This window comes from Equus quagga, chromosome 17 (genome assembly GCF_021613505.1).
Source record: "Equus quagga isolate Etosha38 chromosome 17, UCLA_HA_Equagga_1.0, whole genome shotgun sequence".
Classification (NCBI taxonomy): domain Eukaryota; kingdom Metazoa; phylum Chordata; class Mammalia; order Perissodactyla; family Equidae; genus Equus; species Equus quagga.
In genome coordinates, this window is record NC_060283.1 from 8,070,461 (window position 1) to 8,094,435 (window position 23,975).

Consider the following 23,975-nt stretch of genomic DNA (forward strand, 5'->3'; position numbering starts at 1 on the left):
GAGAGATGCCACGGAGAAAGGCCCACACCTCTCCCCTCCTAATCTAGAAATTGTCCTTCAAGGATGGGAGGCTCGGAGCAGCTGCAGCCATTTAGCGACCATGAGGGGAAAACTTCTGATGCGTGGAAGAGGCAGAACTGAGAGAAGAGAAACAAGGAAGAGGCCTTGATGACCACGGAGAGCTGTCCGTGGTGACCATCAACCTTCACACTTCTTAGGAGAGATCATAAAATGTCTGCTTTGCTCAAACCACCACTGAGCAGCTGTTCTCTTACAGGAGGAACAGCCAAATGCATCTTCACTGAAAGGGCGTGGACACAGGGATGCGAAACACAGGGCTCTGGCGGCAGCCGGGTTGAGATCAGTCCCGGCTCCGCCACTTTCAGGCTGTGTGGCCTTAGGAGGTCCTGTTCTGAAATCTCAGCTCCCCGCCTGTAAAAATGAAGCTAACTGGGATACCCACCTCACAGGGCTCCTGAGGGGGGAAACGAGAAGAGAAAATTTAGGCAGACATTTTGCACACAGTGGTTGGTCCATCTCAAAATTCAATTTGTTTATTCATCCATGAATTTATTCAGCAGTAATTCTTGAACATCTACTATGTACTTGGACATAGTGTGGACTAATTTAGAGTCAGAAGATGTAGCTATGAAAAAATTAATAATAGGAACTCAAAGACGTTGGCTCTTTCCGTTATTATTGTAAGTCTTTACCTACCAGGAGCCCGTAATCTGTTGGTAAAATCGAGGGAGATTGGGCAGAAGGATTTCCCTGGACGTGGTGAGGCTGGGGCCGTTACAGAGGGGAGGGACAGTGAAGTGGGACTTGGGACACCCCGGAGCTGATTCACTCAGCAGCCATTTGTTGCGGACCTACTGTGTGCCAGCTGCTACAGGAGGAGCTGGGGATGCACAGGTGAGTCAGACAGAGGCCCCGCCCTCTCTGGGCTCACAGCCTCAATGGGGGGACAGACAGGTAAACAAGCAGGTGGTTACACTGGAGTGTGATCGGGGCTGAGATGGGGAGGGAGGGAGCAGTCCCAGACAAGGCGCTCTCTGAGCTTCATTTTGCAAAGTCAATGAGCATTAGTCAACAGGAAAGGAGCAGCAGCGGCTTCCCCAGGGAGGAACGGCAGGTGGTTCAGCGTGGCCGAAGCATCAGTTCAAGAGGAGCAGTGTTCAGGGATGTGTTGTTTCAGAGGCTGTGCTTGCAAGTGACAGGAAACTGGAATCAACCAGGCGCAAGCAGTCCGAGGAACCTGCTGGCTCATACGACTAAAACGTTCAGAGGTTCAGCGGCTTCAGGTGCGGTTGATCCAGCAACTCAAAGATGTCACTGGGAAACCAATTTTCTTCCATCTCTTCGTGGTGCCCTCCAGTGTTGACTTTCTTTAAGGATCAAAGATGGAGGCCGAGGGGCTGGCCTGGTGGCGCAGCGGTTAAGTTCCCACGTTCTGTTTCGGCAGCCTGGGGTTTGCTGATTCCGATCCCGGGTGCAGACATGGCACCGCTTGTCAAGCCATGCTGTGGCGGGTGTCCCACATACAAAGTAAAGGAAGATGGGCACGGATGTTAGCTCAGGGCCAGTCTTCCTCAGCAAAAAGAGGAGGATTGGCAGCAGTTAGCTCAGGGCTAACCTTCCTCAAAAAATAAAAATAAAATAAAATCTGTAAAAAAAAAAAAAAGAAGGAGCTCAGAGGAGGCAAGAAGGGAGCTGTTTCAGTAATGGGGTGAGAGGGAGGGGAGTGACAGAAACGGGAGACTCGTGGACACGGAAGTGAAGCAAAGGGAGGAGGAGTCCAGGGCAACGCCCATTTCTACTTTGGGTCCTGGCGGGCAGGGGAATCAGGAGTGGGGTAGGCAGTGTGAATGGGCCATCAAGAGGCTGAGGTCTGACTTGGAAAGGCTGGCATGGGGGTGTCTGAGAAATAAGCGAGCACAGCCGTCCAGAAGGCACTTGGTTGGACATGGGGCTCCCGAGCCCGGGGTGGCGGTCTGGGCTGGGGAGGGAGGCTGGAGTGTCCATGGCAGGGGAGTTCAGGATGTGGACTGGCCCTGAAGCAGGCACGAGGGGAGCCGGCCGGGAGCTCATGTCCGGGAGCACGGCTGGCCCTCTCTGTCCAGTCCTGCCCGTCCAGAGGCAGAGGAGCGAGACCGGGCCCACCAGGGTTTTGGGTTCAGAGATAACAGCCACTGGTGACCTTGGCAGGAACAGTCTCCGAGGAGCAGCTGAGGGTGAGGTGTCATTGCAGTGAGTGGGAGGTGAGGACAAGGATAAAGGGTGTGAACAACTCTTTTAAGAAGCCCAGCTTGAAAAAAAAAAGAGGAAAGGCAGCAGTAGCTTCAGCTGAAAGGGGGAGCCACAGATGAGCATGAGACACAGGGCCGGCGGGGTGCGTGTGCGTGTTGGCATGTCAGTGGAGGTGGCGGCTGGAGGTGGGCTGGGGGCGTGTGAGGATGGAGGGACTGAAGCAGGCTGACGTGCTGAGGGGACAGACAGGAATGGGGGAGGAGAGGTAAAGGAGGACCAAGGCCCTCAGGAGGGGGTGTGTGTGCACGTGGAGGGGGGAGATGCGGAGCCTGGGAGCGAGGTGGCCTTGAAGGGGGAAAGTGCGGCTACAACTGGAGGTGAGAGGGACGGAGCCGAATCTCTGGATGTGGGGGCAGGCTTCCTCCCAGATGGCCTCACTTCTGTCTGGAAGTGGGAGGCAAGGTCACGGGCTAAGAGCCAAGCACCAGGTGGGGTGGAGGAGGAGCATGAAGGGCCAGGATAGAGGGGACCAGGCCAGGAGCCCTGGCTGAGTGCTGCCAGAGCAGAGCTCGCCTGCAGGAGCCAGCAGTCCCAAGGGACAGCAGGGCATGGGGCATTCCGTAGTGGGCTGGTCAGCATTTGCAGGGTGGATGGGAAATTCTGGGCCACCAGCTAGGGCTCAGCAGATGGTGAGCAGATCTCTTTGGCTGGATCAGAAACGGGTTAGAAAGCCCTCGGTACTGGGCTAGGAGAGAAGTTCCAACTTTGCCCGGAAGGCAATAGAGAGCCACAGAAGATTATGGAGCAGGAAGGGGACCTGATCAAAGCAGTATTTAAGAATCTGTATCCAGCTCCGTGTGCACGAGGGACTGGAGAAATCAGACTGAAGGCAGGACTCTGGAGCCCTGGACAAGTCTGAAGGGAGGATGTCAAGCGTCAAATGTCACAGAGGAAGAGCTTTTTAGCACCAGAGGTCAGACCCAGGAGCCCTGGGTGGCGATGGCCTTCAGCTGGTCCACAGAGCATGGGCTGCCTCACAGAGCAATGAAGGGGTTTCCAGCCGGGTGGGGGTATCCAAGAGGGGACCCCTGCTTCAGAAGGAAACCAGCATTGACCGCGGCTCTACTTACGTTCCAGCTGAGATGATGCTGGATCGTCTCCCAACAATCAGATGAGGTCAGAATTATTGTTCCCTTTGAGAGATGGAGGGCTGAGGATCAAAGAGGCCAAGTTACTCACCTCGGGCCACACAGCAAGGGAGAAGCAGAGCCAGGACTTACCCCAGGTCTGAGATCTTTGACCTGCACTGCTTTTGGGCTTCCCTGGCCTGTTCCTAATCTCCTCTGCCATTTCTCTAGAGCTTTCTGCTCCATCTGACCTTGTTCTGGGAGGTTCTGGGTGGCTCTGGGCCTAGGAGACTTGTTGGGGACCGGATCTAAAGCTTAGTAACTCTAAACGTCGCAGGGCGACCTGGATCCCACGCCCTTACGCCAGGAGGTCGACCTCCCCTGGAGGACGTGTGTGGCCAGGCGGAGGCGGGACCCCTTGGTTCACGCGGTCACCGCCAGAGGGCGCCAGCTGTCGCCCAGGTGAGGGCGCGGGGAGGCCCCTGCCCGGCTTCCGGAACAACAGAGCGGGCTCCTGGGGCTGGAAGCTGCCCCCTCGTGGGTCCGGGGAGCCCCTGTCGCCTTCCCCCGTCTGTCTCAGCCGCGGGCTTGCTGACCCTTCCTCCCCACTTCTGCTTTGCGCAGGGAGTCACATTTCCTCGGTGTGGGTGTCGGAAGCCTGGGGTCGTCGCGCTGCCCTCCCCCGGGCGCCAGTCCCAGATGTGCCTGCCTCACCTCCTCTGGCTCCCCCCTCACGCGGAAACAGTGCTGAGGCCGTGCCAAGCACCAGATTGTCACCTCTGTCACCTCCTCTCAGCCTCTTCACAGCCCTGGGTGGGAGTGCGGGCCAGGCCCGGGGATTACTAACTGGGCCCAGAGAGGGGGAGGGCAGCGCTCTGGGCCACACAGCCTGCCAGTGGGCCCCAGGGGTGTGGGGGAGGGAGGAATCGAATTCCTGCCTAGGCAGGATTGGGAGGGTGGGGGCCCCGGCTCCTTCCGGCTGCAGCCCATCTCCTCCATTCCCCCAGCTTCATCTCCCCCCAGGGCCTCCAATCCAGGGGAGTCCAGGGGAGCACCTCCCTCCAGCCCCCCCTACTGCTCAGTCAGGTTTCTGCTTAGATCCTGCCACCGTCCCCCCGCCGGCCCGCTTCCCTCCCTCCCCCCCCACGCTTAGCCCCTTGGCTGTGGCCACTGAGGGCCTGGCCGGGGGCCCAGGCAGCACACCGCAGCGGCCAGCGCTCGGGACAGTCCCAGTCTGTCTGGCAGGGCTGCGGGTTCAGGATTGGCTGGAGCTGCCCCCGCCTTTGGGAGGAGGTAGCCGTGAGAGAGGCCCGGAGGTGGCTCGCTCAAGGTCACCCTCCTTTTCTCTCCCAGCATCCCTGTTCAACCTTTGTCCCTTCTGCCTCACCTGGAGGAGGGGAGGAGGCAAGAGGCCCCACAGGCAGAGGACAGAGGAGCCCAGGGAATAGGCAGGCTTTTTGGGCTCCTGGCGTTTATTCATTCAGCAAATATTGAGTGCCCACTATATGCCAGGCACTGAGAACACAGCAGGGAACACCGTGGACGCAGTCCGTGCCCACAGCCCAGTGGGGAGACAGACCAGAAATAAACAATCACACAAACTGTGTAAACTTGTGTCCCCAGCAGTGTGGCAAGGGCCCTGAGCGCGGCTGTGGTCTCGCCTCCCTGGGGACCTGGGAGTGAGGCGTCTTATCTGGCCCAGGGCAGGGAGGCTGACTTCAGACGCAGCCAAGGGCTTTGCGGAGGCTGGGGGGGGCGGGGGGGGGCCGGGCAGGGCTGAGCACAGCCTCAGTTTCCTCAACTGGAAAACGGGGAAAATAAATGGCCCTGATCAGGGGCTGCTGCATCCTGGCCTGCAGCCCTCAAAAAGAAGGCGCTGTCACCGTCCCTAAGGAAGGGTGAGGGAGCTCATCAGGAAAATGGCGGGGGGAGGGCATTCCTGGAGACCAGCAGCTCTCACAAAGCTCAGAGGTGGCCTCAAGGAGGTGAGGGACCCCAGTCCTATGGCCGGCCGCTGCGCTACCGAGCTTCGCTGGCCCCTCGCTGCCTGAGGCTGGAGGAGAGGAGGGGCTGGTCCCCGGGGGCTGTCTCTCCTTCTCTCCCTTCCGTGCCCCCATGTTCCTGGCCACGTGGCACCTCTGCGGCCCCCCGCCTGGGGGAGGCTAATTCCTGACCTGGGGCTGGGGGAGCCAGGGACAAGTGGGTTTGGGGTACCGCAGAGAGCAGGTCTGAGGCGTGCTGGCTCCGCCCCGCCCCACAGCCCCAGGGTGGCAGGGAGGGGTGCTGTCTCTTTAAGAGCCTTCAGGCTGCTGGGAGCAGATGGCCAGGCCGGCCGGGGCCCCTTGTCCTTTGTGTGGCTTTGCACAAAAGAGGGGGCCAGCTGGGGAGGGGGCGGCTGCAGCAGGTGGGAGGGTGGGGCCTTGCCCCTCCCCCTCCTAGCCCTGTGCCATTGCCCTTGGGGAGGGGGTTGCTCACTAGGAATGTGCCTCCTTTACGGGCACTGTGGCCCCCACAGTCGCCCCCAAACTCCTAGGATACCCCTCCAGTGTCATGTCACACCTCCTAGGCAGAAGCTTCATCACACCCAGGCCTAGGGACTCCCGCCACCCCAGCTCCAAGGAATAAACCTACCCTCCCTGCCCCCTCCCCCAGCAGAATCTTCCTCCTGCCCTGAGCTCCAGGCTCTCAGGAGAAGGGAGAGCAGAATGAGCTCCTTCTGGGAGGGGTATGGAAGAAGGAGTGACACTAGTGGCGGGGGGTACCTGGGGCACCCCTGGAGAAGGGAGGCCAGAACAAGCATGATGCTGAGGCCTGGGGGTGCAGGGGAGCAGCTGGGGCCCTGGACCCTGGGTATGAGTGCCAAATGGAAGCAAGGGGAGGCGGGAGACCCAACTGAGGCCCTGCCTAACGTGGGCCGGAGCGGGCAAGATGGACTCCCTCCTAGGAGCGGGCTGTGTGCAGTGATGGCTGCCTGCCAGGCAGGAGGGGACAGCGATGGGAGCCTCCCTAAGGACTGGAGGTGCTGGGGGCGGGTGTGGCACCCTGCCCCGTAGGAGGGGTGGCTGGAGAGGCTCTCTTCATCTTGTAGCAGACCCCTTAGCTCAGACCTGCCCTTGGCCCATTCATTCTCCTCCTTTGTCCAGACTTCCCCACCCTGGGGCTTGGTGCCCAATCCATGATTTAAGAGGAGGAAAAAGGCCCCGTAGCTCTGGCCCGAGGTGTGGCGGGCAACGTGGCCGCGGGTTGGGTGGCCCCATGTGGCCCGACAGTGCCGCAGCCGGGCGGGGTGGTGCCTGACTTTGCCCGGCCGCCCGCAGGAGCCCTAGGAGCAGGCGGTCCCAGCCGGGTCGCGGCCCGACCGCAGGACCCCGGCCGGCTGGCCGCAGGCAGTGGGTGGGGGCGGGGATCCCTGGCTGGGCCCTGGGTTGCTTCTAAATTTAGGAATCTGATTACAGAGTGGCCGAGGAAGGGAAGGGAGAGGAGGGGGCGAACGCAGGCTCGGCTCTGTCTGGGCACAGCGGGGTGTGCCCGGGTGGAGGTGTGTCTAGGAGTCCGGGGCTCCGGGTGGGAGGGGCGGCGGGCGGGGGCTTCGGCTTGTGTGCGCTGCAGCACGTGCCCCGGGTGGCGGGGACGGGCACCGGCGCGGCTCGCAGGCTCGGAGCCGCCGCCGGTGTGCGCGCTGGCTCTTTGTGTGCCTGGCAGGGTGGCTGGGTCTGGCTTTGAAAGTCTCTGCCCACCCCCCTCCCCCATCTCCGTCTGTGCCGCTCTACCCGCTTCCCGGTCTGTCACTCTGCCCGTGCTTGTCCTGGGGGAGGGGGATGCTGATCCCAGCTGGGGTGACAGTGAACCCAGTAGGGAGGAGACCCAGCTCCTCCCTCTCTTTGCCGTCCAGACTTTTCCCTACACCTCCCACTCCCCATCCCTCAGCCCCTTATGCCACTGTTTTGGGATGCACACTGCAGCAGTTAAAGGGAATTGGGGCGACCCCTGGGGACCCACAGATGCACCAGAAGCCAGGCTTTGGCCCGGGAGCTCTTGGAGGAATTCATTCCTCGCCTGTCCGGCCTCCCATCCGCTCTAGCCCCCAAGGGCGCATGAGGGGGGGGTCCCCCCTGCGGAAGGGGGGGCGGGGAGTTCCTTGGCAGGAAGGGAAATGGAAGGAAAAGCTGGGCTCCACCCGGGCGGGCGGGCAGGCGGCCTCAGGGCCCCCGGGGCAGGCGGCAGTAACCCGAGCCCACTGGTGCGTGGGGCTGCTGTGCGCGCGGGTGGGGCTGACCCCCGGCTACTCCTGGGGGGCAGCGGGGTCTTCCCCAGGGACAAGTCTGGGAGCCCGGGGGGCCGGCCGAGGGAAGCGCTCTCCACCCTGGTCCTGACCCCACCCCCTGGAGGTCTAGCCCCGGCCCCCAGGCCCCGCCCCCCGGGCCCTCCCTCCCACCCCAGGGCCAGATGTTCAGCTGGCGGAGGCATCGGCTGGGGGAGGGGTGCTGAGGCCGCAGCCGGCACTACTTCCCTGCCAGCAGCTTCATTGTGTGCGCGAGGAGCGAGCGGCGGCGGAGAGCGGGCGAGCGAGCGGCGCCCGAGCGCGGCGGGGAGAGCGAGCGCGCCGGGGAGGGTGCGAGGCGGCGCCCGCGGCTGCGCTGCGCCCGCCTCCCGGCAACTCTACCCCAGCGCCCCGCGCCGTGCGCGCAGTCCCGCCACCGCCGGGGTGCCGCCGCCTGCCGTCGCAGGCAGGGGTCTGGTCGGGACAGGGGTCCCCACCCGGGGACCGGGGCATCCCGGTGCAGCCGAGAGGTGCGGAGCTCCCGGGGGGGCGCCAGTTGCACGGCAGCGTCCGCCCGCTGAACTGCGTGGGCACGCGGGCGCTGGGGCTCAGGGGCGCCCCGAGGGCAGGGCGCCCCGACTTCTCCGGGGGAGCCCATACCCGGTGGAGCGCACGGCGCGAGCGCGCCCCAGCCGCACCGGACCTTGCGCGCATCCCCCGCGTACCCCACTTCTGCACAAACTTTTCTGACGCCCTCGCCCCTGGGGGTCGCGGGGAGCGCTGGGCTGCCCGCTGGCCTCCCGCCCCGCCGGACCCTAGCCACGCTGACCTCCTGCCTCTCGTAGCCTCAGTGGCGACCTCTCCAGGCCGGGCCGGGCACGGCACCCGAGGCGAGCGCGGCAACCACCGCAGCTCTCCGAAGGCTCCCGCGCCCCCGGGGGCAGCTGGGCGCGGTAATGCCCTCGGTGATGGAGAAGCCGAGCGCGGGCTCCGGGATCCTGTCCCGCAGCCGGTCCAAGACGGCGCCCAACGGCGGACAGCCCCACTCGGAGGATGACAGCAGCGAGGAGGAGCACTCGCACGGTGAGCCCGGCGGCCTGGGGTTAAAGGCGCACCGCACCGGCCCGGAGGGCGCGGAGTCGGGCGGGGTAGTTGCCGACCGCGGGCGTGTTATACTGATGGTTCCTGCTCCCTGGCTTGGAACCTCTGCCTTGCTTCTCGCCTAGGCCGGCTCAGGGAATCTGAAGGCTGGGCCCCTAGCTGCTCAGGAGGCGGTCCTGCCCTCCCCCGCCCTGCCCTCAGTCCCTGAGGGACTCAGGCGCCCCTCCCTTCCCCTGATTGGGTCCCTCATACCTTGCCACCTTGCAGGGGTCTGAGGTCTGGCTGGGGCAGGGGCTGGAAAGACACCTCCATAGCGAGCTGTGAGGCTCATGTGGTAGGGAGGAGCTTGGATTCCCTGCAGGGCTGTGGTCCAGGTCTAGGGGCAGCCCTCCAACCCCCTTACCCCCGCAGCCGGAACAAAGGGCTCTGCTTGGCCTGGCCTCTAAAATTGGCCCCTTGTCCGTCTGGTGTCGTCCCCCCCCCCCACCCCCCCGCCCCCCATGGCTATGACTAGGCAGGGTCTCTCCCTCTTCCAGTTCCTTCTGTGGCTGAGGGTAACTAAGAGGGAAGATAGCGAAAAGTGAGCCTCCTGGAAGGTGGGGGCCCTGGGTGGTCAGGAAGGAGAACTCTAGGCCAGCCACCTCCCCCGCCACATCCTCCCATCCTCCCTCCCTCCCTGGAGTCCTGACTGCCTCCCCCTGGCTTCACAGACAGCATGATCCGCGTTGGAACCAATTACCAGGCCGTAATTCCGGAGTGCAAGCCTGGTGAGTGGCAGGGCAGGCTGCGAAGGGAGGGGAGCGGAGGGCCCATGGCTTGGCCCTGAGCCCCACCTGGGGGAACCCTTGGCTGGCGCCCACTGGAAGGACAGGCGGGGGGGGGGGGGTGGCCCCGTGGCATGGTTAGTTTTCCTGCTCTGCCTTCCTGTCTGGGTCTCTGCCCCTCCTTCCCTCTGGGCCTCACCTCCCAGGCCCCACTCCTCTGCCGCCCTTTGGCCGTGGGTTCAGGCCAGCGCCACCAGGCTGGTCTGAATGTCTTCCCTCCTCTGCTTCTGTGCCTTTCAGAGAGCCCCGCACGCTACAGCAACAAGGAGCTGAAGGGGATGCTGGTGTGGTCGCCCAACCACTGTGTGTCAGATGCCAAGCGTGAGTGGGGTCAGGACCCTGGGTTCATGCACGTCCCTGGGAGCTGGCGCCTTGAGGTCGTGCCAGCCGGTGGCCAGCTCTTCTCAGAAATGGGCTGGAGGCTGAGTGAGGTGTGTGGGTTCAGCCCCTGCCAGGGGGGGCTCAGGCTCAGGGGCCTGGTCCCTGGGGGTGTCCCTCTGTCTGGACAGGCCTGGGTTAGGAGTTGGAACCCCTCCTTCAAACTCTGGCCCCTCCCGCCCCTGCAGTTGACAAGTACATCGCCATGGCCAAGGAGAAGCACGGCTACAACATTGAGCAGGTGAGCCCTGGCCCCGCAGGGGTTTGGGGTGGGCACGGGACAGTGCAGGGGGCGGCTGAGCCTGAGCCCGAGTTGTCCCCTCTCCCGGGCCAGGCACTGGGCATGCTCCTGTGGCATAAGCATGACGTGGAGAAGTCGCTGGCCGACCTGGCCAACTTCACCCCCTTCCCCGACGAGTGGACTGTAGAGGACAAGGTGTTGTTTGAACAGGCCTTCGGCTTCCACGGCAAGTGCTTCCAGCGGATCCAGCAGATGGTAAAGCCCCTCCACCCCCACCGCGGCTCCTTAGCCCCTCCTTCCTGACGAGCCTGCCTGGGGCCCGAGTCTTGGGTGAGCCCCAGCCTCTGGCGTTGCCCCTTCAGCTGCCCGACAAGCTGATCCCCAGCCTGGTGAAGTATTATTACTCTTGGAAGAAGACCCGTAGCCGGACCAGTGTGATGGACAGACAGGCTCGGCGGCTGGGGGGCCGAAAGGACAAAGAAGACAGGTAGGGGCCCAGGGAAGCTCTGGGTGGGGGCAAGCCGAGCTCCTGGGGGCCCTTAGCTCCCGCCTCACTCCTTCCCCGGCCCTGTGTCAACAGCGATGAGCTTGAAGAAGGACGAGGAGCCGTGAGTGAGGGAGAGCCAGATGCCGGAGACCCCAAGAGAGAGGTGAGGTCCCAGAGCTGGGTAGGCCCTGCCTGCCCGCCTGCCTTCTCTCTGGGCTCTGCACCACCCAGCCCCTCTCCTTTCCCTGGCAGCCTGTGCCCTCTCGGCCCCTGAATGCCCGCCCAGGTCCGGGGAAGAAGGAGGCGCAGGGGTCTCAGTACCGCCACCACCCGCTGCGAACCCGACGGCGCCCACCCAAGGGCATGTACCTGAGCCCAGAGGGCCTCACTGCCGTGTCAGGAAGCCCGGATCTTGCCAACCTCACGCTTCGAGGCCTTGACTCCCAGCTCATCTCCCTCAAGCGCCAGGTGGGGCCCAAGAAGGGGCCATGCAGAGGGGGCAGTCAGCAGCGGGGAGCTATGAGTGGGGGCAGCTGCGATGGAAGGGAGGAGGTGCAGGCGCCAAGGCTTCCTCTGCCCTATCCTCTGGGCTTCCGGGTAACTCGGCATTCTTTTCTGGGCCTTTAGAACAACTGGTTCGTAAAGAGAGGTGAACCCTAGCATCACCCCTACTGAGTGGTTGTGAGGGAGGAATGAGTTAGATGGTGGGTGGCAAAGAGCTTGGCTGGGAAGGAGGCCCCTGGCGAGGGCTGGGTATTGATGGCCATCCTGGCACGGAGAGTTTGACGTCCCTCCATTTCTGACCTTCCCAGGTGCAGAGCATGAAGCAGACCAACAGCAGCCTCCGCCAAGCCCTGGAGGGGGGCATTGATCCACTCCGCCCCCCCGAGGTAAGGCTGCTCTTCGAGTGCAGAAGGGGGTTTTCTTGCAGGTGGAGCAGAAAGGGAGAGCAAGGCCTCCACTTCCGTATTTTTGAGTCTCAAGGATATATTGTTTGCTCTCCAGGCCAACACCAAGTTCAACTCCCGCTGGACCACGGATGAGCAGCTTTTGGCTGTGCAAGGTAGGTTCGATCGCCTATGGGGGGAGTAGAGGGCCCCCAGAGTCTTCCCACCCTCCGAGGAGCTGGGGTGGAGGGGGAGGAGCAGGGAAGTAACTAGTTCTCAGGGATGTTCACAGTCTGCTGCCCTTTTGACCCTTGCAGCCATCCGTAGGTATGGCAAAGACTTTGGGGCTATTGCAGAGGTGATTGGGAACAAGACTCTGACCCAAGTGAAGACCTTCTTTGTGAGCTACCGGCGCCGCTTCAATCTGGAGGAGGTGCTGCAGGAATGGGAGGCCGAGCAGGATGGGGCCCCTGGAGCCCCGGTCCCCATGGAGGAGGCTAGGAGAGGGGCTCCCTTGCCAGCCCCAGCCCTAGAGGAAGATGACGAGGTGAGAAGGGGTGAGGACACCCTTCAGAGAAGAGAGGAGAGGAACCGCCGGGACTGGGCCGAGGGCGGGAAAGAGCCTGGTCTCTCGCTCTTTTCTCTCCTCTCAGGTCCAGATTACATCTGTCTCAACGTCGGTGCCCCGATCGGTGCCCCCTGCACCACCCCCTCCTCCACCTCCCACCTCGCTGTCCCAGCCGCCCCCGCTGCTGAGGCCACCTTTGCCCACGGCTCCCACTCTGCTTCGTCAGCCACCCCCACTCCAGCAGGGCCGCTTCCTCCAGCCCCGGCTGGCCCCCAACCAGCCCCCACCACCCCTCATCCGCCCTGCTCTGGCTGCCTCCCGCCACAGTGCCCGCCCTGGCCCTCAGCCCCCACCCACCCTGATTGGAGCCCCTCTGGAGCCTCCAGCACCCTCACTCTGAGCCCTGAGGCCCTCTACCAACCAGAGGCTCCAGAACCCCTTTGCTGGACATCCTCAGACACCTCTGGCTTCCCTGAGGCCAGAAGGGACTAGAGCTCTTGCCAGGCCTTTTGAAGACCCGAGCAGCCGATGGGCACAGCCTGGACCCGCGGGTTCTGCACATCTCTGGCAGCTGAGCCTGTCTCTGCCCCCATCCCAGCCAGCAGCTGGGACTCAGTGGCTTCTGAGCTGGCCTGAGGGTACTTTCTTCCTGGCTGGGACTGGAATGGCTGTCTCCGAGTTGGCTCGGGCTTGGCCTCTGGGCCGTGCCCGTTGTGTAGAGGGGGTAGACTCTAGCTTGGTGGGTAGGGGAGAGGACAGTTCGACGTGTGGGCTGTTCTCCCTCCGTCCCTTCTTTCAGCAATAAGTCTGGGGTGAGCTGGGGAGGGGCCCGCAGGGGGTTGGTGGGCAGAGGTTCCTCGGGGCCTGAGGTGAGCAGGGCTGGAGGGGCAGCTCTCCTGTCTGTCTTCAGGGGCCCCTGGGGAATGCCGAGGAGCTCTGAGGGAGCCCACTGTGCCCCCCACCCACAAGCCTGGAGAAAGGAGGACTGGGAACATATGCAGACATGGGTTTATTTTTCAATGTTTTTAAAAAATAAATAAAACCTTCCAAGCTCGCTGAGTCCTCTTTCCCTGGTGTAAGGACCTGTCAATGCCATGAGGGTGGGAGCGAAGGCCGCCCAGCATAGGCCTCTCCCCCAGGCCCCAGACAGGAATCAGTTCTCTCCTGCGAGGCAGGCGGGCTGGGCCACATCTTGCCCACGGGGACTGGGTCCCTGCCCAGCTGGGAGAAGAAACAGGAGGAGGCAGCTCAGATTCCAAACATTCTCTTTATTACGTGTTTGATCCAGAGGAGAAACTAAGTGCAGGGGGGGGCTGGGTGGGGAGGGGCCACCTTGCCTGGGAGCCCCCCCGGCCACCACCCCCTTTGGGAGCCAAGCCATGCCCTCCGGGCCCCTCGGAGCACCCGGGCTGTTCCATAGGGCAGGAGCGGGGAGGGAGGGAGGGTGGAAGGGAGGGGGAGCCCTTGGTCGGAGCCGGAGCAGCCCGCAGTCCAGTCGGGGCTTGGGGCAGGAGGGCTGAGGTTGGCGAGGCCCCTTCCTGGGACCCAAGGGCTCGACTTGCCGCGGAGCCTGGCCTGGGAGTGGGGGTGATGAGTAGGGGTGGAGTCATCATAAATCAAAAAAAATAAAATAATAAAATAAAAAATAAAACCCATCACAAAAAAATGTACAACTCAGGTGAGGGTGGGGGCAGCCTCTGTGCAGGACCCCCTCCCCCAATTTCTCAAGAACAGAAACAGCAGAGAAATAAATTAAGGGATGCAGCGGCCGCCACCAGCCAAGCGCCCGTCACCAGCCACTCCCACACTGGCTGTGGAGGTTGGCAAGCTGGGCATCACTTGGCCTAGCTGTCCCCCCACCCCGTGGAGGGCAGAGGCTCCCGGCCCCCGCTGCCCCATCCAGCCCCGCCAGGCGGCCCTGGGCAGTGTCTCCTGAGAGGAGGGGCGACAGTGTCAGGAAGAAGAGGCAAGGCCGAGATGAGTGGTGAGGGAAGTCACTGCTATGGAACTAGCTGGTGCCTAGATTAATGCCAATGACGGGGAGCAGTGGGGGAGGAAAGGCGGGGGCTGTGCTTTCAGACAAAGGCTCTCCCATAACGGAGAATGCCCAGCGTCCCTGTTCCGGAGACTAGCAGCCCAGGCGGCCCCCTGGGGGCCGAGGAGCCCATCTGCCCTGCAGTCCCCTCCCCTCTCCCAGCCCTGGGGTCAGCCCCGCCTTCTACCCGGGAGGGGATGGGAGAAGATGGCACAGACTTTTGAGGAGGGGGACAAAAGTCCCCACAGCAGCTCGTGGAAGGAAATGCCCAGCTCGGGGGAAGGAGGGGCAGAGGATACAGTGTGGAGGGAGGCCGAGCCCCATCCTCGCCGCCAGCCCCACCTGCTTCAGGGCTGCGCAGCACCCCCGCCCCAGCCCCCAGCCGCCCAGGCCTCCAGCCCAGGGGCCTGAGGTCAGGGGAAGGCCACCTCTGGTGGTTTGCTTGGAGGGGAACGAGGGGGAGAGGGGAGAAGCCCAAAGTGGGCCTGGCGGAGGGCCTGACAGGGAACTCCACCACTCTTGCCTGAGAGTGTTCCAGCCCTGAGCCACCCTCCCGGGAAACCCCACAGATCCAGTCTCAACTGTCCCGATGGGGCAGGGAGGAAAGGTGGCCGCTGGGATTTTTTTTTTTTCTTTTTTCTTTTTGGTAATAAAAAATTTCTTGGTTTAGGCGAAATACTCTGTGCAACCGCAGTACCGAGGGGGAGCCCTGCCCCCCCACCCTCCCTCCCCTTCCTTTGCCTCCTGTGGGAGCGAGGGGGGAAGGGGGGACTTCTGGGCAGGGGTAAATGTGGGGGGGAAAGAGCCATCTCCCATCCCCCACAAACATGGAAGAAAAAACTGAGAAGGGCGGGGAGGGGAGATGTGCCAGCAGGGGGAGACACACCGATCCATCTCTGCAGTCTCGCCCAGGTGGGGCGGAGCGGCCGGCCCCAGCAGCGAAGTCCAGCTGGCCCGCCTCCGTGGCCCCCCACTCCTGGCAGCCTGTTAAAGCTTAAGCTCGTTGGCTATTTTGGAGGCAATGTTTTTGAAGGCCATGGAGGTGCCCGATATCCGCTTAAATCGAACACCGTTGAGAGAGAGCCGCGGCAGTTTGCACACCTCCATCTCCCACTGCACGAAGTTCTCGTGGCCCGGCGTGCCGTGCATGCACAGCAGCATGTATTTCTCGTGCAGCTCGCTCTGGCAGCTGTTTGCGTCCAGCACCTTGCGGATCTCCCGCATCATCTCGTTTGGCTCCATGGAGCTCGTGGTCTTCATACTCCACGTGAAGCGCAGGGAGCGGGGCTTGGCCTCCCGAAACTCCTCCTTTTCTTTGTCATTACCTCCGCTGCCCACTACGTGAGGTCTGCGGAGAGGGCAGAGGCAGAGTCAGGCGGGGGCTGAGGCACCCCCCGAGAGACAGCCACCCTGGCAGACAGACCCTGAGACGATGGGGGAGCGGAGGGTGCCCGGGAGGCAACACTGCAAGAGGGAATGCGAGCCCTGGTCCGGGGGAGCAGGGAGGGTGCGACAGGTGGGCAGGCCTGCCCCTCCGGCTCTTGGGGCGGAGAAGGCGAGGGGAGGCCAGGCCCTGATGGGGGGTGGGGGGGTGACAGTTCCATGCTTTGCTCTGAAGAGGGGAGGAGAGCCAGGGAAGAAAGGGGAGCGGTGTTCAACAGCCCTGAGCAGTTCACAGCCTGGACAGAAAGAAGCAGCTGAGGCACAGAAGTGAGCCAGTCAATGGGTAGGAATCTGTAGCCCTGACCGCCCAGCCCAGGCCCCCTGCTTCTAGAATATACCAGATCTGAGGGGAAGGGCCCACACCGACTACAGCTGGGCTGTGGGGATTCTCTGAGGAAAGGGAGGCCCCAAGAGGGTGAGGACAGGGCAGAACCACCGGGGGAAGAGCCAGGTGGCAGAAGGAAGGAGGAGCAGGCGGCGTGTGGCGAGCCCGGCGGCCCGGGCAGGGCCAGTGCTGCTCCCGCCCTCTCACCTGAGCGTCTCCACTCGGTCTTTGCTTTCAGGTTCATTCAGGTTCCTCAAAAAATAGAGCGAGGGAGAGTTTAGTGCTGGGACCTCTCGCTCCTTCCGCCGCCGCAGACCCAGGTGAGGGTGGGTCCGGGGAGGCGCCACTGGCGGGTGGGCAGGACCCAAGCCCAAAGGCCATTTGCCTGTCACCTGGCAGGCCAACGTGGCTCTGCAGCACCTCACACTGGCAGCTCGACTGTCCCTTTCCAACAGGGAGCCCAGCACAGGGGGGCTGTCCCTCCCCACACTCCCAGGTATCTGTGCTGGGGAGAAGGAGCCTCTGCTCTGGGGGAGGAAGAGGGTGTGGATGTGCAGGCACACGCATCAGCACACAGCCACAGCACGAGGCAGCTTCCCCCACCAGCCCACAGCCAGGGCTCACGCTGTGAGCGGGTCTCTGAACCGCAGTCCTCTGGGACGGAAGGGGCAGGGGGGAGACAGAGGTCTCTGGCCAGAAGCTCACAGGCTCAAGAGCCGGACCTGCTCTGAGAACACCCGGGGCTGGGCGGGGAGAAGGGCCCTGAGGCCAGCTGTGCCAGCCTGCCTCGCCCATTCTTTTATAACTCCCTGCCTGCCAGGCCCTCTGCTTGTAGAGAATGGAGGATGGAGGGCAGGGCAGGGCAGACACCTTGCTTGAGAGGGTGGGTGGGGAACAGGTCTGGCCCCGCTGAGCGGCTTCTCCAGCTCCTGGCTGGAAGATGGGTGCCTGGAGCCGGGAAACTGGGGATTGCAGGAGGGCAGGGATGTGAGGAGGAGTGAGAGAGAGCAGCAGCAGCACATGTAAAAGGAACACAAAGACACAACAGACGCACGACTGCAAACCAGCGCACCGCGAGCAGCGAGCCCGGGCTGTGCAGGGGAAGGAGCCTGGCTGCTCTCTCCAGCCCCACCTGGCTCCTGCCCTGTGGGTGGAGGCGCCCTGCAGGGCAGGCCCCCACTGGGGCCTTGTGAGTCAACAGTCAGCCATGCAGTGAAGGGCTGGGTGGGGAGCAGTGGGCGGAAGGGGGAAAGCCTGAAGACCCTGTCTTGGCCCTTCCTCTGTCAGCTGGGACACCAACGTGCCTGGCGAGGTGTCCCCGCCCAAGCACAGGGCCTGGGCTGACAGCCTTGGGGAACCAGGGCTCCCAACCTGGCCGCTGGTCTTCAACTTGGTATTTGGCCCACTCAGGCCTCCAGAGAGGAGGAGGGTAGGGCCAGGGGTGGCAAAGCCAGAATCTGGCCTACGAAGGGAGATGCCTGAGGTGGGATCTCCCATCGTTTCGCCAGAGCTTAGGGGTAAACAGCCCAGACCTAGAACATCCCAGCTCCTGGCTCTTCGGAAGCCACAGGCCATATCCGGAGCACCTAGCCCAGAGAGGTGGCTGATTCGTCCAGATACTGGGGGAGGCAGGAGGTGTGCCAGGGGAGAGCGGGGTGGGCCTAGTTCTGCAGGAGCTGCCAGAAGGGGGTGCTGTGCCCCACTCGTGAGGCAAAGGCTCCTTGGGCCTGGAGGCTCAGAGTGAAGTCCTGGGATCCCAGGGTCCCTGGAGTACCTCCAAAGTCCTACCATCCTGTAGGACGGGGGCAACAGGTCACAAAGTTCCAAGGACCAGAGAAGGCGGAGCCCCCAGGAGACCCGGAATGAGATCCCATCCCAGACGCACTTTCGACCCCCGTGGAGCCTCTTCACAGCGCATGCACAGATGGGCAAGGGCCAGAAAGGGAACCCAATGCTTGTACCAAAACCCGGGCTGGGGGTGGGGGGAGGAGACAATCTTAAAGGGAGAACTCCCTGAGAAGGTCCGCCTTGCTTGGGGACAGACCCATCATTTTCGAAGCCATCTGCCCTGAGTGGGCAAACGTGGCCTCGTGCCGCCGCCTGGTCAGAGGCAGTCTTCGTCCCTTTAAGATGGCAGAGAGAGGGCCACACAGACGTGGTTAGCAGATGGAGGAGGGAGCGAGAGCCAGAAAAGGGGAGTTAGTGACGGAGGCAGGACACAGGACACAGACACACACACACAGCGGGCTCAACGCCTACCTTCTGGCAAACCTGAAAGACAGATTTCTAAAAAAACAAACAAAAAAAGACAAAATAAAAAAAGAAATAAAAGAAAAAAACCAACAAGACGGTATGTGGATAAGCAGGTGAGGAGTGGGCTTTACAGGGTCCAAGGGTCGCCCCATCTGTGGAAGAGCCGCTCAGCGAGACTAGAGTCCCAGACATCCCGATCTGCTCCCGCCCCGCCCTGCAGCCCTGGACCCCGTTCCAGGGCCCAAAGGGGCCTGGCTTCGGGCCGCTCCAGTGAGTGGAGTGGAGTGCAGGAGTAGGGCCAGCAACCCTGCTCTCTCTGAACCCCCTGCTGCTTCTGGAGCTACACTAAGGTGCTTAGAGGAAGCGGTGGGATGGAGAGACAGCATCCCAAGAGGCCAGATTGCTGGATGCCCCTCAAGAATCAAAACTTCCCTTTGGGGTGGTCGGGGCCGGGTGAGAACCCTCGTGAAGAGAATTCCCACCCGGTTTCCACACAGGGAGGCATCAGAGCATCGGTCTGCAACGGAGGAGGCCACCCTTGGCGTGGCCCACCCCCACCCCCGCCCCGGGCTACTTCATTGATGGCTTCATCTTGGCAACTCCCGTGGCAGAGGGGAGTGGCTGCAGCCAGACCTAACCAAGTGGGTCGAGGGGGAAAGGAGGTCAGAGGGGGCGAGGCAAGAGACTAGGAAAAACTCTCCTTGCCGGCCCAGCCTGGCTCAGGCCTCATGACTTTGCAGCTGCGTCACCAAATATAAGTTTCCATGGGAACCCAGGAGAGAAGAGGGGGCTTTTATTTTAGCATCTGAGTTCACACTCTCCGAGGGAGGAGGCGGCATCGGCCATCTGCTCTGGGGCCAGAGAACGAGGGGTGTGTTTAAGGAGTTGGGAAGGCCTCAGAGGGATGGACGGGTTTGGGCACCTGAGGTGCTGACAAAGACCCAATTTCTTAGGCTTCCCGAGGCCTCTTCTAACCCCAGGACCCAAGTGCAGTTCTGGGTGTCCCTGTCCCCACCACCAGGCAGGTAGGAAGGCCTGGCCTCAGCCTCTCTGCCACCCTAAGCCCCCTACTCACCTGCGTACAAACTTGGAGGTGAATTTGCTGAAGATGCTCCCAGAGGCGCCCCGCCGGCCCTGGCTGTTGCCCGAGGGAGAGGCTGGGGTCACACCGTAGGGCAAATTCTGCTGGTCCCGCACCTGCCGGAGCTGCCCAGCGTGGAAGGTGCTTCGACTGGACACACCCCGGGGGAAATTAGTTCGGTCTGGGGCTCCACCACTGCTGCTGATGTTGTGGGCGGAGGGGGAGGCGACAGGGACACGCTGGGGGGCTGTGCTGTGGGAAAAGAGGTGAGGGGTGGGAGAAATGCGTGAGGGCATGAGAAAGCTGTCATTGCCAACCAAACGGACCATCCTAGGGTGGGAACAGGGCAGAGACAGCCACCACAGAGGACACAGAAGGAAGGGGTGTGACCACTGAGGACACTGGTGAGGACGTCCGGGTGGAGGTGGAAGGAAATGGTGGCGGGGAGGGAGGAAGGAAGGACACGTGTGTGGAGAGCAGCACAGGCTGGAGAGAAGTGGCTCCGTGGGAGCTGGGCAGACTGGAACCTCAAGGGGACAATGTTGACCAGCCCTCAAGGGTTGAGTCCCTGTGATGCTGACTGTCCCCAGGGTCCTAAGGACGTCCAGGAAGGCTCAGAACAAAAAGGCTTCCTTCTGGAGCCCCAGGACGGCTTCTGGCATACCTGTTCTGAGGGAGAACTGGAGGAAAAAAGGGGGCAGTAAGCTATTTTTGGTTCTCTCCACTTCCTGGCTGCAGGGGACAGAGCCATTTCTTGTGGCTAAGATGACAAGAACAGAGCAGGACCCTCAGGTGGGAAGAAATCATAGGGGCAGGGGTGGGGCAGGCCGAGGGCAGCAGGTGCACCAGCTGCCACAGCACACTTGCCTGGGCCGCGGCACCTCACAGTTACTGTCCGTGGGGGGCAGCCCAGTGGCCTTGTTGGGGTGCACGGAGGCCGACATGGATTTCTGGTGCTGGCGGGGCCGGGCCGCAGAGACTGCGGCGGAAGCAGAAGCCGTGGAGGCCCGGGACCCTGGCATGGTTAGGCTAGGAGACAAAAGCAGCGGAGAGGCCTGGGTTAGGGGCAGGTGGGGGCAGGGAGGTTCAGGTTAGGAAGCAAGGGCAGGGCAGGAAGGCCAGAGCTAGGAGCCTCGGCAGGATGCAGAGCAGGCCCCAGAGCAGCAATGGGATGCAAGTCAGAGCTGAGAAGCAGGGCTGGGAGGCGGAGGGCAGGGTGACGAAGGCGAGGCAGGCCCGAGCCTGGGAGAGGAAACCAAAAGTGCAGGGAAGCCGACAGGAGGCAACTGCCTCCAGCTGCACTGGTCTCCTAGGAATTCTAAGAACAAGGATGCTTCGTTGACAGAAAGAGCAGGGTGTTGCTAAGGGGAATTTTCATTAAGCTCAGAAGAGGCGGAGCCAGGAATGCAACACACGGGGAGATGCTGACGGTCAAGGCTGGGGGAGCGCTGCTCTCACGGGCACAGCTGGAGTCACCCACAATGTGTATGCCCCTCAGGTGGGCATCTCAGTTCTGCCCTGAGCTGGGGCCCCCAAAACAAAGCCTCAGGCAGTGATGCCTCGAGGAGCGCAGCTGCCATGCCCGGCTGCAGTCAGGAAGCGAGAAGGCAGCTGAGATGATCATGGAGTCACACTTGGGGCACCGCAGGGGCGGCCACAGGAGCACAGGGAAGAGGAGACGGGTGGGGGGAGTGGAGAGCAGGGAGGAGGCGCTGGTGTGTGGGAGGCTGGACTGGACAGAGCCGGGACGGAATTCCAGGGAGCAGGGAGGGAGGCGGTGCCGCTGATGGACGTCACCACCGCGAGAAGAGGCTCCAGGGAGCGGGGCAGGCAAGGCCAGGCCTGCTTACCTGTCTTTGCCATTCTGGATGGAGGCCTGGCCAAGGCTGGCCCTCTCCAAAAGTGGGGAATTCCTGCTTCGATTTGTGCTGGTGGAGAGGACACTGTTCTGTGGGGAATAAAAGACAGAGTTGTACCCAGAAAATCAGTGTTCTACTGGCAGGTTTGTAGGACCTGCTTCCCCTCCCCCTTTCACCGGGGGCAGATGGGGTAGCGAAAAGAAAGGATTTTGCTTTTACTCTTGAGGGCAAGGCTGTCCACAGTAAGCAGACGTGGCCCTGGAGGGAAGTCAGGGAGGCAGCCAAAGGGAGCTGGGTCTGGATTAAGAGCTGCCTGGAGAGGGCAGGCCCCACTGCAGGAGGGGAGAGAATGGGAGGGAGAGAGTGGGGCTGGCCAGGAGCAGGGAAGGGATGGCATGGCTCACCGTGGAGGGGGTGGGGGTGGTCTTCTTCCTCTCCAGGCCGGGCAGGGGGCTGGCAGGCACTTTGGCTGTGCTGCTGGCCTTCCGCCCTGACTCCCGGTCCTCCTCCGGCCGCTTATTTTCTGCGTTGTTACTCTGAGTCTTCTTAGAGTAGGAATTCGAGGTGGGAATGGCAGGACCAGCTGTTGGGCCAGAGGGACGGTGGGAATGGGTGAGCGCCGGGGGCCCGCTGAGTGCCCGCCACATACACGGTGCTTTCCTATAGTCTTGCAGCAGCCCAGCAAACCCCACCTCACCGGGGCCAAGAGAAGTTCTGTGACTTGCCCAAGGCCATGCTACTAGCAAGCGGCTGAATGGGGTCTGAATCTCTGCGGTGTCACCTGAAGCCCCCAGGACCTGTGACCTCTCAGGAGAGGGGTGAGCCCCCAGCTGCAACTCCTGCTGCACTTACCCTGGTCACTGAAGCGCCGCTGCTTGGGGTTGGCTGAGACGCTGCGCTGTACCTTGTGGGAGGGGGAAGGGGCGCTGCTATTGGTCAGATCAGCTGGAGGCCGGGGCTTCAAGGTGATGGTGTCGCCCTCCAGCTGTAAGAACAGAAGAGGGAGGGCTGATCCTCCAGCGGTGCCTACAGAGGGACTCGCTCATACCTATCACTCTGCCTCCCCCGAACCCGCCCCGGGCTCACAGGAGACAGAGCCCTGCAAGGCCAATGTGCATCAAAACACGTCCCGACACAGATGCTGACAGGCACAGCCAAAGACACCCCCTCAAGACCCCCACCCTGAGAGAGGGATGTCCATGTCCACGAGAACATACTCAGAGACCCTCCGCCCCCGATAACGCCTGAGCCCGCAAAGGTGAGAACCCAGAGAAGGAGCCCAACACTACCAGGGGCCAGCAGGGTGGGGAGGCCGTGGCACATGTGGGGACACACAGATGATGAGCAAGACCCCACTCCCACAGAAACCCATGGACTCAGACACAAACATGATCACGCAGACGGGCAGAAGGACAATCACGAAGCCTCCAGATGCACAGACTCCCATGGACACACATGCACACAGATGCACATACCGAGACGCCAGCACCAGGCAGAAGCAACACACAGACTCAAGACCCCATAAGAAAGACACACAGGCCCACAGACCCACAAACCGAGATGTGCACTTCCAGAAACAGAGAGACACCAACACATGGAACGGACACAAAGATTTCTAGATCAACACAAAACTAATCCAGTCAGACTGACCCAGACCCAGTCTAGCCAACAGAGAGCGAGCCACATCTGGCTTGCCCACGTGAAAACCCAGCCCCAGGCCCTGGCCCAGAGGCTTCCCTACTCCTTCCCTCCTGCAGACACGTGAAAGCAAAGGCCAGAGGCCCTCGGCCACCAGAGCTGAGCTTAAAATTCGTCAGCAGAGAGCACACCTATTCAGAGACAAGCGTCTGCCCTCCACGGCTGCCAGAAGCATGGGGGAGCTACTGACGGGGAAGGTGGCCGGTCAGGGAGGGGAGCAGGGGGCACACACCTCGGAGCTCTTGTAGCCCAGGAGCAGATAGGTGGCCATCACCTCGTTGTACCTCTGGCCCACCAGCGAGTCCTGGATCTCTTCCCGTGTGTAACCCATGGACACCATCAACTCTGCAAGGGGGGACACACAGTTAAGGCTGGTCCTGAGTCCTGGCAGGCTCAACTTCCTGGCCCAGCACAGCCTCACCTGTCCGCCGGGGGTCCTTGTAGTCAGGGAGTGGCTCCACATAAGGCTTTAATTCATCATCTTCGTGACCCACGTTCATCCATCGATCTTTCATGATTTGCTGGGGAACAAAGGGAAGGGGAAGGAGACTCAGCTTGGAGGCTTCCTCGGGAACCCAGGGCCTCCCAGCCAGCTGGGCTCAGGCTGCTCACCTCTAAAGTGCCTCTCTTGCTGGGATTGAGAATGAGAAATTTCTTAAGCAGGTTTTCACAGTCCGTGGACATGTAGAATGGAATACGGTACTTTCCCCTCAGTACCCGCTCCCGCAGCTCCTGTAGGAGGGAAATTTAAATCACCCCACGGCCCAGGGAAGGAACCTAATATTCAGGCTCTTGAGAGCTTAAGACTGGCCAGGCAGGTATACATGAAATACAGCAGGAGGCAGAGAGCCCAGGACAAGGCACCTCGCCCGAGAAGCGGTCAAGTACCCTGTGCCCTGTGGCTTGCCCGAGGCCAGCAGTCCTGAGTGCCTTGGAGGGTGAAGGGACACATGATCTATCCCATCCCTCGAGGAAACAACTGCGGTTATGACACCGGGTGCAGAAGACCTTTCAACTGCTGCTACCTTTTGCAAGCCCTTCTCTGAAGCCCTGGCTGGGGAAGAACGTAGAGAGGTGGCGAAGGGGAGGCCAGGGACAAGGCGAGAGGCCGAGAGAGGAAACGAGAAGTAACACAAGCGGCCTGAGTCTGCGCTGCA

The 23,975-nt window shown here is 62.1% G+C and overlaps 2 protein-coding genes across 12 annotated transcripts in view; one reads left to right on the top strand and one right to left on the bottom strand.

Annotated features, from left to right (window-relative positions):
- Positions 1-7,944: 7,944 nt before the first annotated feature.
- Positions 7,945-13,126, top strand: RCOR2 (REST corepressor 2). Of its 3 annotated transcripts, none has more exons than XM_046644250.1 (13): positions 7,945-8,168; positions 8,484-8,721; positions 9,450-9,506; positions 9,804-9,884; positions 10,130-10,182; positions 10,276-10,437; positions 10,545-10,669; positions 10,763-10,832; positions 10,922-11,137; positions 11,482-11,559; positions 11,675-11,732; positions 11,874-12,103; positions 12,210-12,656. In XM_046644250.1, the coding sequence occupies exons 2-13, from the start codon at positions 8,595-8,597 to the stop codon at positions 12,522-12,524; spliced, it is 1,572 nt and encodes a 523-aa protein (XP_046500206.1). In that variant the 5' UTR covers positions 7,945-8,168; positions 8,484-8,594; the 3' UTR covers positions 12,525-12,656. The 3 variants fall into 3 exon arrangements, with proteins under 3 accessions (XP_046500206.1, XP_046500208.1, XP_046500209.1); XM_046644252.1 differs by having other exon boundaries at positions 11,874-11,989; XM_046644253.1 differs by lacking the exon at positions 11,874-12,103 and having other exon boundaries at positions 12,210-13,126.
- Positions 13,127-13,377: 251 nt separating this feature from the next.
- MARK2 (microtubule affinity regulating kinase 2) overlaps positions 13,378-23,975 on the bottom strand; it is a 55,126-nt gene continuing 44,528 nt past the window's right edge. For 4 of the 9 annotated variants that reach the window (XM_046643295.1, XM_046643296.1, XM_046643301.1 and 1 more), the window contains 11 exons: positions 23,431-23,550; positions 23,240-23,339; positions 23,051-23,163; positions 21,973-22,105; positions 21,525-21,703; positions 21,112-21,209; positions 20,129-20,290; positions 19,256-19,513; positions 18,187-18,213; positions 16,135-16,179; positions 13,378-15,507 (listed from right to left, as the gene is read on the bottom strand). In XM_046643295.1, the coding sequence (XP_046499251.1) occupies positions 15,147-15,507; positions 16,135-16,179; positions 18,187-18,213; positions 19,256-19,513; positions 20,129-20,290; positions 21,112-21,209; positions 21,525-21,703; positions 21,973-22,105; positions 23,051-23,163; positions 23,240-23,339; positions 23,431-23,550 (1,596 nt within the window). In that variant the 3' untranslated portion in view covers positions 13,378-15,146. The remainder of the gene's footprint in view (positions 15,508-16,134; positions 16,180-18,186; positions 18,214-19,255; positions 19,514-20,128; positions 20,291-21,111; positions 21,210-21,524; positions 21,704-21,972; positions 22,106-23,050; positions 23,164-23,239; positions 23,340-23,430; positions 23,551-23,975) is intronic. The other 5 variants (XM_046643299.1, XM_046643298.1, XM_046643302.1 and 2 more) reach the window with 5 other exon arrangements.